The 14,932-nt window shown below is 33.3% G+C and overlaps 1 protein-coding gene across 1 annotated transcript in view; it reads right to left on the reverse strand.

The window, feature by feature from the left end:
• Window positions 1-4,667: 4,667 nt before the first annotated feature.
• The window catches only part of C22H9orf85 (chromosome 22 C9orf85 homolog), a 56,922-nt gene continuing 46,657 nt past the window's right edge, over window positions 4,668-14,932 (reverse strand). Inside the window, exons 3-4 of the mRNA XM_058565655.1 lie at window positions 10,062-10,175; window positions 4,668-9,552 (exon numbers count right to left, since the gene is read on the reverse strand). Of these exons, the coding sequence (XP_058421638.1) occupies window positions 9,420-9,552; window positions 10,062-10,175 (247 nt within the window). The 3' untranslated portion in view covers window positions 4,668-9,419. The remainder of the gene's footprint in view (window positions 9,553-10,061; window positions 10,176-14,932) is intronic.

Consider the following 14,932-nt stretch of genomic DNA (forward strand, 5'->3'; position numbering starts at 1 on the left):
ACAAGCCACAAACTGGCAGAAAAATATATCCAAGTTATATAGAATATATATAAAGAACTCTTACAACTCAATAATAAGAAAACAACCCAATTTTAAAATAGGTGAACTATCTGAATAGACATTTCACCAAAGAAGATATACCATTGGCTGATAAGCACACGAAAAGACACTGAGTCAACATCATTAGGAATATACAAATTAAAACTACAATAATGCTTCACACCCACTAGAATGGCAATAATCAAAATGGATCGACTATTAAAAGTGTCAATGAGGATGTGGAACCTACTTAATGTGGAACCCTCACACACTGATGGCAGGATGGTAAAATGGTGCAGCCACTTTGGAAAACAGTTTTGTAGTTTCCTAAAAATTAAACATAAATTTATCAGATGACCCAGCAATCTCACTCCTGGGTATATATACCCAAGAAAAATGGAAACATGTCCACATAGACTTCATATGCAAATATTCACAACAGCATTATTTATAGTCGCCATAAAGCAGAAACAATCAAAATTTGAGTGGGTAAACAAAATTATTATGTTCACACAATGGAACACTATTCAGGGAAAAAAAAAAAAGAAAGAAAAGAGAATGATGAACTGTTGATACATGTTACAACATGGATGTATTTCAAAAATGTTACAAAAGAAGCCAGACTTAACGACTACATATTTTACGATTTCATTTATATGAAAGGTTCATAAAAACCAATTTTATGGACACAGAAAAGAGACTAGTTGCCTGGGGCTGGAAGTAGGAATGGGGAGTGGCTAACACTGGGCATGACAGGTCTTCTTGAGGTGACGGGAATGTACTAAAACTGGATTGTAGTGATAACTGCACAACTCTGTAAATTTACCAAATCATAAAATTATACACTTAAAATGGGTGAATTTTATGGTATGTAAATTATACCTCAATAAAGCATTTAAAAAGTAGAGAGACGGAATTATCACTACACTGTGGAAAAAGCTTTTACAGAATTTACAGCACAATGAAGGCTGATACCTTTATCAATGGTTTCCAACCATTCCCAGGCCGAGAATCCCCTTTTAACAGCAAAAACAATGACAGGCCTGCATATTTGAATTGAACCTTTAGTACAAATTGAAGAAATACATAATTTCAAGAATACTGTTAACCCAGTAATAATTTTAATTGAATTTGCATTTAACTAGTCACATCTACTACATATAAAAATAGTAGATAGATATGCAAGACATATTATTTACTCAGTCTACTGACAATACTGAGCGCACATGGGATTCATGGGCTTCTTGCACACTGTGGGGTCAGCAGTCCCTGAGTTGAAACTCCCTCAAAATCTTCACCTCTTATTCGAGCATTGAACAAAAAAAGCAACATTACAACTTTAACTTCAATTCTATGGTGTTTTCAGTCATCTTTGCAGTCAGATTACAGCTGGGAAGAACATGATTGACTTTTAGGCATGTCCCATGTGTGGGCAAAATATACTTGACAAGTGCATCATAGAAAAAGAGGAAGTTGTATGACTGGAAAAATACAGAAATGTTGACCGGTCAGATGCTTGTCCAAACATATAATGGAGCTGTGTTGAGGGTTCCTGTTTTGTCTCCAATCCATTCCCTATGGCCCATTTCTGTTGTAACTGGTTGTGTCATCACAGTTCCACAGTGCAAACCTTATATTAAATGATCATGACCATGCACAGACACCATGCCCCCATGGGGCTTCCTTCCTCTGGGATTTTCATTTTCTGTAGGATATCCTCTCAACTTCACGGACAGTGTCATGGTATCATTAAGTTATTTCCAGAACTACCAGTTGAGGACTGCCCACATATAAATCAGTCACTTAATAGGATCTCAAATGTACTATTTCCATTGCCAAGAAATGGATTCCACAATCGTTTCCAAATTATTTATAAGAAACACTTGTTTGTTTCAGTAAGTCTTGTTTTTCTCCCTGTCCGCTGGCAGCCACTCACGCTGCACCTGCCTTGTTCAGCTGGCAGCCACAAGTGTTGCAAGGCAGGAAACACAGGAGAAACTTATTTTCAAACAGAGTGTAACTGTTCAGCTGCACTTCCAAATAGTATGTTCAGTATGCTTTGGGGCGAAGTATAATAAATACACTATGCTCCCTGTGTTTCCAGATGTTCTGGATACTTCGTAGTGTATTAATTATATATTTTTCCAGAATAACAATTGGACCTATTGCTTTAAATTTAGAGTACTTCACCAGAAAACATACTGAATATACTATTTGAAAGCACAAATAACACAGTTTAAAAGTCAGTTTATCTTGTGTTTCCTGACCTTATGGATATGCTGTAATATCCTCTGCCAAGGGACATCAGTTTTGTCCTGTAGAAAACCATCTTTCCTAACCTCATCTGGTCCTCGCAATCTCCCCAAGGCCAATTCATTTCCTGTATTGGTCATTTGGGTCGTTGTTACCCACATGATCATAATTTTTCTTCATAATGGTAAAAGAAAAAAACTCCCGATTAAAGAAAATATATTCTACAAATAAATTCATGACTAGATTAAATAATTAAGTAAAAATAAAAATAGATAAGGTCATACTCAATTACACAAAAAATTTTATTTGTAATTTAAATACACAAATTTATAATTTAAAGTTCAATGTAATAAAACACGCTTTTCTAATTCACTTTCTATTTTTAATTCATTATGTAATTTTAAAATGTAAATTTTTTGATTATTTGATTTACTAAAGTTTCTCAGAAACTTTCTCTGTGTGTAATATGAATTACAGTTAACAAGGTATTACTTAGTTTTAAAAAAGAAATGAAGGGCAGTTTGTAAAGTTATCACTGTCAGAAATATTCCTTCTAAAGCTTGCTATTGCACTCACACATTTGTGGATGCTGTTATTGAAGGGCCTGTCTCTTACAAGGACTAAAAATAGCCAACAGCAAGTCTGACATTTCTTGTATAAATGCTTTCATTGGAAGGGTTTACTTCTTCTCTTTCAGGGTAATAGGAATTCTGTATCAAGGTTTCCCCCACCCAAGATTTTCTGATTTACCTACTTTCCACCCCAACAAAGCCTCTTAAGATAATTTGAAAGAAAGTGTCTAAACCAAAACTTGTGAAGTAATAAATATAAACACCATGAATGCAGCACCTACTATGTTCCAGGAGCTGTGTAGATATTATTTAATACTCACAGCTCTCTTACACTGTAGAAATCACTGTCCTCATTGTACAAATAGGTAAGGTCCACACAAGGTAACTTCACAAAGGTAAGGAAATCGGCCCAGGGTTGCACTAGTAAGAGGCAGGGTCAGGATTCAAGCAGATCTTGCCACTTCTGAGTCACTCCACCTCCTATTCTCCCTGAAGTCAGGATTTACGTTGCTTTATTTCAAGGCATGGACAAGGCATTGACAACGGGATACTATTAACTTTTTAAAATTAAGTATTATAATTACTTTTGGATTCAGGCAAAATTTACACACAATAAAGTGAACAAATCCTAATACTGAATTTTATATTTCTATACACTTGTGTAACCATCACCCAAATTAAGAAAGAGGCGATTCCGGCACTCCAGAAGGTTCCCTCATGTCCCTTCCTAGTCAATACCACGCCCCCAAAGGTAACCACTATTCTGATGTCTATCACCATAAATTAGTTTTAATTATTTTTGAACTTCATATAAATGGAATCATGAAGTATATAATCTCTTGTGTTTGGATTCTTTTCATCATTATCTATGAGGTTCATCCATGGACAACATATAATTTTTAAAATGTTAAAATTACAACTTAATGTTGAATTCCAAGACATTGATTTGTTTTAAAAAATGGGGAAAAGTTAATTTTAAATATTATTTAAATAATGTACATTTAAAGATTTAATATTAACATTTAATTTATGTAATTGAATTAACGTTTCTGGAGGTTACAGAAACTTCCAAACCAAATTTTGATGAAATATTGTATCACTTAGTCAACTTATGAACACTTAGGTACTATTTGTACTTTTAAATCCAATATATTTTTTAAAACCTCCTTATGCGTACCAAGTACCAACTATATATTTTATGATAATGCAAACTGTTTCCTTTGAAGGAAACACATTTTTAAGACTATAAAAATTTTTTAATTTTTAAAATTATATAGAAATAAAAGATGCAACCTCATGTGTAATTTTATGTAGTGATACCTTTTGAAAGCCTGGTGCTTTAATTCCTTAAAAAGTTTTATATATGAGATTTGGGGAAGCATAATTTTTTTCCCAATGTATAATTATTGATGAAATTGTGGGACTCATTAGCATAGAGCTAAGGAAGTAATGCCAGCATACTTCCTTGACTCCACAGGGTTGCCAATAAAAATTGTGCAAAATGGGGACCAGCCTGGTGGCACAGCGGTTAAGTTTGCCGGCTCCACTCCGGCAGCCCAGGGTTCGCTGGTTTGGATCCCCAGCACGGACTGACACACCACTCGTCAAGCCATGCTGAGGTGGCGTCCCACATAAAGTAGAGGAAGATGGGCATGGATGTTAGCCCAGGGCCAGTCTTCCTCAGCAAAAAGAGAAGGATTGGCAATGTATGTTAGCTCAGGGCTACTCTTCCTCGCAAAAAAACACATAAAAATGTGGAAAATGGTCTTGCAACATTCTTGTGGCAAATATTCTATGCCACAAGTTATATGGAAGATATCTATAATCATTTTATTTAAAAAATGTAACTTTTGAACAGTGCAATCATTCAGTACAGGATTAATGTTACAATGTTTCCTAGAAAGAGGGACATAAGGAAGGGATAGAGGTGTGTTCAGGTTAACATTGTCACTAATTTCACTTAAGAAAAAAATGTTTAGAAACATGGAATATTTGTAATTTTGCATAAATGTAGTTGAAATAATATAGGCTATAGAACCACATAGAATCTTGGTTTGAATCTCAGATTACTTGTTATCTTTTTGACTTTGACAAGTTACTTAACCTCTGAGCCTTAGTTTAGTCACCTGAAGACGGAGCACACTTTCTCAGAGCATTGCTATTTATCCTACATGATAAACAAATATATATAAGCACCAAGTACATATAACAACTTTTTCTTCTCCTAATAATTATCACTGTATTAGCAGATAATGACTACAACTTATTTTCCCAATACATCTACTAGATATATCCAGAATTGCTGGCAAACACCTATTCCTTCCATTATGCAAGGTCTCACGATAAAGTGACATCACCTAATCAGAAAGATTACGGTATTATGATTCATAAGTGGAAATCAACAGTCATGGGGGGAGTACAAAAAAGTGATTTGATTCAGGTACATAAGCAGTGGCTAAAAACCTGAGCACTCTCCAATGATGTCAGAACCCAAAGGTTCTTCAGAAAAAAAAAAAAAGGAAAAAAGCTGTAAATTGTCTGAAATAATAGAATATGCAAGTGGCAGAGGGACGATTGATTGTGAGCACAGCCCTGGAATAGTAGTATGGAATATAGAGGAGTTATCAGTCAGCAACTCACATGTTATTCTTATGCATACTAACTATAAAGTGCAGAAGGGGTTCTGGGATCAGATGACTACACAGGTTCAAAACCTGGGCCTAACCCTTTTTGTCTGTATGCCAAATTACTTAACGTCAGTTTCTCACCTGTAAATGTGGATAATGATAGTTATCATTACACAGAGCCATAATGAACATTCAAATGAGCTTATCACATAAAGGCCTTAGTTTAGAGCAGTGCCTGGATACACTAGGCATTCAGTACAAGTGCCCCTTGCCTTTCAGGACACGCTTTCTCGGTTCTCCTACTTCTCTGGTCACTCCTTAGTCTCCTAAGCTGCACACGCGCAGGGCACAACTCCAGGAGTCCTAGCAGGGAACAGCTGCCAAGGGGCTGAGAGGCAGGCAGAGACTTCAGAGGTCACACAGTGCTGGGGTATGCGCTTACTCAGAGCAGAGATATCTTAGTGAACATCCCTGGCAGTAAGTTAAGACCCCAGAAAAGAGGACTCTCCAACTAATCACTCCCTTCCTCCTTGGTGTTCTTGAACACACCAGGCACGATCTTGCTTCAAAGGCTTTTCAGTGGCTTTTTGTCTCTGCCTGGAACATTAGTCCTCAACATGTCCCCCTGGCCACCTTATTTAAAAATCATAGCCCTCTTCCCACCCACTCGTGCACCCTCATCCCCACGCCATCCATCACCATACTACCTTATTTTTTCCCATAGCACTTTTTATCTTCCAACATATAATTATTATGTTTATTGCTTATGGTCTGTCTCTACCCACTAAAAGGTTATCACTGAAAGGAGAGGAATCTCTGTTTTGTTCATTGTTGTACCCCAAGTATCTTGAACAGTGCCTTGCCCACATAGGTGCCCAACGATTATTTGTTGAATAAACGAATGTCAGCTATTGCTATATTATTACCATTACTATTCCAAGCCTTTTTAGTCACCAATAACTTGTTCATGCCATGTCCTCCATCTAATACAGTTTTCTCTATTTACCTTCAGAAATGCTTTTGACATGTGACAAAGTGGCACCATAATGCAGCAGTTAAAATCAGGCTCTGGAACCAGATAACACGGATCTGCAAGTAACAGGATTCCATATATATACATTCTGCATTCCACATACATTTGGAATATATATATACTTCTTCTTTTGCAAAATGTAGGCAAACAACCAAATTGATGTCTTCATTACTAACTAGTAATTACTAATTACTTCAATACAAATTAATTTATATATATAATAACATAGCAGCAATAATAATATCAATTGTGTAGTGCTCTTATAGGTTTAAAGCATCTTACACATTAATGCATTTAATCCTTCTATTAACCTCATGGAAACCAAGGCACAGAAAGATTAACTAATTTGTACCAAGTCATACAGCTAGTAAATGACAAAGCCAGGATTTTGATCCATGTTAACTTGCAATAAAAAAATAATTTTTAGATTAGAAAGGATAATTCCTAAAGAAATATAAATGAACTAAATGTAACAATTAAATTTAAGTCTGCTTAAAAAACAAAACAAAACAACCTGTCTTAGCACTAAAGGATGAAACGCAGATATTAGTATATGTCACTAGGTGATGCTCTTTGTTAAATCTCTCTCCTGGTAAGGTTATCTAAGGAGTTATAACTCATTCAAATAGGAAAGAATTTATGGTAGGCCTAATAATAATTTTGTTGGCTCTTTGACCACAAAAGTTATATAGTCTAGAAAATAAATTCATATGCAAAAAAGGAAAACCACATAAATTTACGGGAGAGAAACTTTCTGTAAGACCGTGAGCTTAGAATATTGAGACTTCCACATCATGAACATAGTATCACTCCTCATTTATTTTTATCTTTCTCTATTTATGTCTCCCTTTTGGATCTTGGTAAGATTTTATATTTTGTGGACAGAGTTCTTGAGTATTTTTAAAATTTACTCCTAGATAACATATTTTTTGTGCCACTAAAATGTTATCTGTGCCTTTACTTTTTTATGCTGAAATATTTTAAAGTAAATTAACATTACACCCTTAAATATTTCAGTATGCATTTCTTAAATAACATTATTACACTTCACCAAAACTATTCATTAATATCATCTATTACCCAAAAACCAAAAAGTCAATAAACATTAAATGGGGCTCAAGCTTATTAGTAATTAGGAAAATACAAATTAATAAGAAAAAGATATATGTTGCACACATATCAAACTGACAGAAATTAAAAAGTCTGATATGAACTATTGGAAAGGATGCAGAGCACTGGATCTCTCACACATTGCTGTGGGACAATCCTTCTGGAAAGACAGTTTGGCATTATAGAGCAATACTGAAGATGCACATACCTGATCTCCTCTACCACTGCTAGATATACATCTAACAGAAATGTGTACCAAAAAACAACACATATGTACCAAGAAACAGATATACCAGTGTTCATAGCAGTATTGTTTTTAACAGGAAAAATCTGAGATAACTCAACTGTCCCTCAACATTAGAGAGGATAGATCAATTGTGGTATGTGAATACAATGGAATAAAACACAGTAATGTAAAATGAACAAATTAGAGCTCTTGCAACAACCTGATGAAATAAAGAAGAGATACAAAATAACATGCATAGTATGAGTCTGTTCATATAAATTTCAAAACCAATGCCTGCCACTTATTTTCACATGGTTCAGCAAATAAAATATATATCCATATCCATCTATTGAGATATAAAGAAAATGTGACAAAATGTTAACAATTGCCAATTTAGGTGAAGAGTCTACAAAGGTTCATTGCACTATTTAGTATTTTTCTTTAGGTTTGAGATTTTTCAAAACAAAAAGAGAAAAAAAGAGTTCAAAAATAAGACAAAGCTAATGTATATTGTTTAGGAATAGTTTCTTCATCTAGGTGATAGATGTATGACTTTTCTTTATAATTATTTATTAAACTATACATATATATTTTATGCATTTTTTTCTGTATGTATATTTCACAAGAAAAAAAGGTAAAAAATGTCATAAGGTATAAAAAAATACTCTCAAAGAAAAATTGATACACATTTGTTAAATATTATAAAAAAATCAACTTTTCTCTTTAAAACAAGCAAACATAATTAAGGGGGCTTTTGTTATGTGGGCCATTTACTTGAGATCAATCTATCACAAGGTACTTACTGAGGACCAGTTTTTGAGGTTGGTAATATAATTATGTCATCTGATATCTCCATGAGATAGTTCTTTCACAACCATCAATTCTGAATCTTGCTTAGTTTGATATAGGTAGTATATCTGAATTCTAAATAATTCCCATGAACTGCAATATGATAACCCAACACCAATTTTGCAGATATCCTAGCATATGCTACTTAAAAATTTATTATAAGAAAACTCTGGATAAAGTATTATAATTATTCAAATATCACACACAATTTATATTGTCCATGTATAAATTTTGCCTATTGTTTTTTATTGTTGGTGATGTGTATTTTTTTTATTGTGGTAACATTGGTTTATAACATTGTATAAATTTAAGGCGTACATCGTTATACTTCTATTTCTGCATAGATTATATCATGTGCACCACCCAAAGACTAATTACAATCACCACACACATGTGCCTAATCAACCCTTTCACCTTCCTCCCTCCCTCCTTCCCCTCTGGTAACCACCAATCCAATCTCTGTCTCTATGTGTTTGTTTGTTGCTGTTTTTATCTTCTGTCTATGAGTGAGATCATACAGTATTTGACCTTCTCCCTCTGACTTATTTCGCTAGCATAATACCCTCAATGTCCATCCATAAATTTTGCCTATTTTCTACAGGTTTTTATGATTTCCTCATTAGGATTTCACAATATTTTTTTGTAAAACCCTTAAAGTCAAAAGCTGTTCAGAATTTCATGTTTTCAAACTGACTTTTAATAAGGTTATATTAATCCACTTGATTGTCATCTAAATCAATATTGAAATCCAAATCACTATCACTTTCTTCTTCATTTCTTCTGCAGCTTCTTTGATGGTTAGAATGTAGATTATTTTCAAAATTTTCTGGTTCTTTATTAAACCTAAAGATGGAAGAAAAAACTTCTCTTTATTTCTCAGGCTTTCATTATTTAACTGTGTAGATTGAAAAGACCTTTACACTACATTTCTTGATTAACAGGAGCCTAATGAAATAAGTACAGAGAAAAAGATCCCCGAAGACTAACTTAACTCAAGATCTAAACAATTATAATACTGTCGTCAATAAAGTAGGCTCAAAGACATTAATACATGATGTCCACTAAAGAAAAGTAGTTATATAATGAGTAATTCTTTTGTAACGAGTAATGAATGTGAAACTCAGATAACTATTTTAATTTCCTAAAAATATAAAGTTTCACTTTTATTGTAATGATAGAAAAATTTTACAAATAATTAAGACATTTTTCCTGTTAGGTAGAAAAAAATGTCTACATTAGTGTGATATACTGCAATTCTGAGATTCTCAGAACTGCTGAATGTTTTCCTTAAAAGAAAATTCATGTATCAATTACTAAAAGAGTAAAACCCAAACATAAAAAGAAATACTCACGGAATAACAATGTCTTCTTTCTTTCCACATTTTGCACAAACTTCAAGTTCACAGGCACATGGTCTACACATTATATGATAAGAATCCTTCACTGTCTTTTGTAAACATTTAACACTAAAAGTGGAAAAGAAAATCAAATATTAATTTTTACTAATTATCTAAGATTTACTTGATGAAATAAGGTGATGTAGCTAAATGTATACATAAAAAGCCCCCAAATCAAAACTGCTAGATTGTAATCTCAATTAGATATTTATCTTATGTCACTTTAGATTAATTATGTAGCATTTCTAGATAACGTTTTCACTGGAATATAACGGTACTTGAGATTTATCTAGTTTCTTACAGCTTTTAAAAAATGTTATCTGCAAATAGTCATGGTTTTACTTCTTCCTTTCCAATTTGGATACCTTTTATTTCGTTTTCTTGCCTAATTACTCTGGCTAGGACTTCCAATACTATGCTGAAAAAAAGTGGCAAGAGTGGGTCTCCTTGCGTTTTTCCCAATCTTAAAGGAAAAGCTTTCAGCTTTTCACCATTGAGAATGATGTTAGCTGTTGGCTTGTCGTATATGGCCTTTATTACGTTGAGGTACATTCCCTCTATATTGATTTTGTTGTGAGTTTTTATCATAAATGGATGTTGAATTTTGTCAAATGCTTTTCCTGCATCTATTGAAATGATCACATGATTTTTGTTCTTCATTTTGTTAACATGGTGTATCATATTGATTGATTTGTGGATGTTGAACTATCCTAGCATCCCTGGAATAAATCTCTGGTATATGATCCTTTTAATGTTTTTTTTTGAATTAGATTTGCTAATATTTTGTTGAGGATTTTGCATCTATGTTCATCAGGGATATTGGCCTGTAATTTTCTTTTCTTGTGGCGTCCTGTGGTTTTGGCATCAGGGTAATGCTGGCCTCATAAAAAGAATTTGGAAGCATTCTCTCCTCTTCTTTTTGGAAGAGTTTGAGAAGGACTGGTGTTAATTCTCCTTTGAATGTTTGGGAGAATTCACCAGTGAAACTGTCTGGTCCTGGACTTTTTTTTTGTTGGTAGGTTTTTGATTATTAATTCACTCTTCTTACTAGTAATCAGTCTGTTCAGATTTTCTATTTCTTCATGATTCAGTCTTGGTAGGTTGTATGTTTCTAGGAATTTATTCATTTCTTCTAAGTTGTCGAATTTGTTGGCATACAATTGTTCATAGTAGTCTCTTTTGATCCTTTGTATTTCTGTGGTATCAGTTGTAACATCTCCTCTTTCATTTCTGATTTTATTCATTTGAGTCCTCTCTCTGTTTTTCTTGGTGAATCTAGCTGTAGGTTTGTCAATTTTGTTTATCTTTTCCAATAACCAGCTCTTAGTTTCACTGATCTTTTCTCTTGTCTTTTTAGTTTCTATTTCACTTATTTCCATTCTGCTCTTTGTAATTTCCTTCCTTCTACTAACGCTGGGCTTCTTTTGTTCTTCTTTTTCTAGTTCCTTGAGGTGTGGAGTTAGGTTGTTTAAGATTTCCCTTGTTTCTTGATGTAAGCATATATTACTATGAACTTTTCTCTTAGAACTGCTTTTGCTGCATCCCATACGTTTTCATATGTTGTATTTCCATTTTCATTTATTTCAAGGTATTTTTTGATTTCTCTTTTTACCCACTGGTTGTTCAGTAGCATATTGTTTATTCTCCACAAATCAGTGAATTTTCCAGTTTTCTTCTTGTAATTTATTTCTAGTTTCACACCACTGTGGTTGGACAAGATGCTTGATATGATTTCAATCTTCTTAAATTTTTAAGACTTGTTTTGTAGCCCAACATATAATCTATCCTAGCGAATCTTCCATGTGCACTTGAGAAAAATGTGTATGTCGTTGCTTTTGGATAGAATGTTCTGTATATATCTGCATAACATTGTTAAAATGTCCATACTACCCACAGCAATCTACAGATACAATGCAATCCCTATCAAAATTCCAAAGGCATTTTTCACAGAAATAGAAAAAAACAATCCTAAAATTTGTATGGGACCACAAAAGACCTCGAAGAGCTACAGCAATCTTGAGAAAGAAGAACAAAGCTGGAAGCATCATGCTCCCTGATTTCAAACTGTATTATAAAGCTACAGTAATCAAAACTGTATGTCATTGGCATAAAAACAGACACATAGATCAATGGAACAGAACAGAGAGCCCAGAAATAAACCCACACACATATGGTCAATTAAATTACAACAAAGGAGCCAAGAATATACAATAGAGAAAGAACAGTCTCTTCAATAAATGGTGGGAAAACTGGACAGCCACATGCAAAAGAATGAAAATGGACCACAATCTTACCCCATACAAAAAAGTTAACTCAAAATAGATTAAAGACTTGAATGTAAGACCTGAAACCATAAAATTTCTATAAGAAAACATAGGTGGTAAGCTCCTTGACATCAGTCTTGGAAATAATTTTTTTGGATTTGACACCAAAAGAAAAAACAACAAAATCAAAAATAAACAAGAGGGACTACATCAAACTAAAAAGCTTCTGCACAGCAAAAGAAACCATCAGCAAAACAAAAAGGCAACCTACTAAATGGAAGAAAATATCTGCAAATCATATATCTGATAAGGGGTTAATATCCAGAATATCTAAAGAACTCATACAATTCAATAGCAAACAAACAAACAATCTGATTTAAAAATGGGCAGAGGATCTGAATAGACATTTTTCCAAACAAGACACACAGATGGCCAACAGGTATATGAAATGATGCTCAACATCACCAGCCACCAGGGAAATGCAAATCAAAACCACAAAGAGATACTACCTCACACCCATTAGGAGGATTATTATCACAAAAGGGGGCAAAAACAAGTTTTGTAAGGATGTGGAGAAATTGGAACCCTCATATTGCTGGTGGAAAGTAAAAAGGTATGGTCACTTTTGAAAACAATTTGGAAGTTTCTCAAAAGGTTCAAGATATAGGTTAAAGGTTAAAGAGTTATCATATAACCCAAGAATTCCACTTCTAAATAAATATCCAAGAAAATTGAAAACTTATATGTACACAAAAAATTGTACACGAATGTTCATAGCAGCATTATTCATAATAGCCAAAAAAGTGGAAATGATCCAAATGGCTATCAGTTGATGGATAAATAAGATGTACAGCTATACAATGGAATGTTATTTAGTAATGAAAAAGAATTAAGTAATGATAAATATTTCAACATGCTTGAAAAAATTACGCTAAGTGGAAGAAGCCAGTCACAAAAGACTACATATTATATGATTTTATTTATCTGGGATGTCCTAAATAGGCAAATCTATAGAGACAGAAAGCAAAGGAGAGGGGATGTTTGGGGGGAAATAGAGATTGACTGCTAACGAGTATGGGATTTCCTTCTGAGATGATGAAAAATTGATTGTTGTGTGGGGGACACAACTCTGGGATATACTAAAAGCCACTGAATTGTATACTTCAAATGAATGAACTGTATAGTATGTGAATTAAATTTTAATAAAGCTGTTTTTAAAAAGTCAAATGGAAATGTCAGAAATAAGAAAAATATAGGGTGAAAGATTTAAAAAAATCCACTTTAAACATAAACATATAGATAGTCAAAAGTAGAAGAATAGAAAAAAAAAAACATGGAAACACTAACCAAAAGAAAGCTGGAGTGGCTACATTATTATCAAAATAGACTTCAAAGCAAAGAAAACTGCCAGCTATAAAAAACAATATTACATGACAATAAAGGGATCGATTTTCTAAAAACACACAATAACCCTAAATGTTTTTGTAACTAACGACAGGATGTTAAAATAAATGAGGCATAACAATTGAACTAAAAAGAGAAATAGATAAATCCACACTTACAACTGGGGACTTCAACACTTCCCTCTCTGTAATCGATGGAACAAGTAGACAAAAAAATCAGTAAAGATATAGAACACCTGGTTGATAGAGGACTATCAACCAAATTGACATTTATAGAACACTCTGCCCAACCAGAGCAATATATTCTCTTCAAGTACATATGGAACATTCTCCAAAATAGATCATATTCTGAGCCATAAAACCAACCTCAACAAATTAAAAAAAAAAAATTAAACAAAACACTTCTAAATAACCTATAGGTCAAAGAAGAGTCACAAGGGAAGTTAGAAAATATTTTGATTGAATAACAGTGAAAACACAGCATCAAAATTTGCGGAATAGAGCTACAGAAGTCCTTGGGAAATTTATATAATTATATAATTAAATGTTTATATTTTCTATTGAATTCCCTTTGTACTGTGTTGAGAACCATTTGATTATATATGTATGTTTATATTAAATAAGATCTACTTCCACCTTAAGAAAGCAGAAAAAGACCATCTGCCTGACAGATCTCTACCATCACCTAAAGGAAACTGACCTTGCAATAAGCAACCAGCTTTCTTGGCTAGTAAAACTTCCTTATTCCTGTCCCCTTCTGCCTGTAAAAGTCTTTCATTTTGTTCAGCTCCTCGGAGCTCCTTCCCATCTGCTAGATTGGATGTTGCTCGATCCATGAATTATTGAATAAAGTCAATAAGATCTTTAAAATTTACTCAGTTGAATTTTGTTTTTTAACACTGTATATATACTACAAAGAGTGAATTTTACTGCATGTAAATTATACCCTCAGAAGACTTGACTGGGAAAAATAAGTTAGGATTAAAAAAAAAATTATATACAATCTAAGTGAAAATAATTATTAAATTTTTCTTGTTAAATTATTTGGTATGTTTGTGTTTTGCTTTCTAAAAAGCTTTACTTAATTACTCTGCAATAAAAAATAGATTAAAAAATCTATACCATTAGAACACACACAGATCAAGTTCTAATAATCCAA

The sequence above is a fragment of the Diceros bicornis genome, chromosome 22 (assembly GCF_020826845.1).
Source record: "Diceros bicornis minor isolate mBicDic1 chromosome 22, mDicBic1.mat.cur, whole genome shotgun sequence".
In the NCBI taxonomy this organism is placed as follows: Eukaryota; Metazoa; Chordata; class Mammalia; order Perissodactyla; family Rhinocerotidae; genus Diceros; species Diceros bicornis.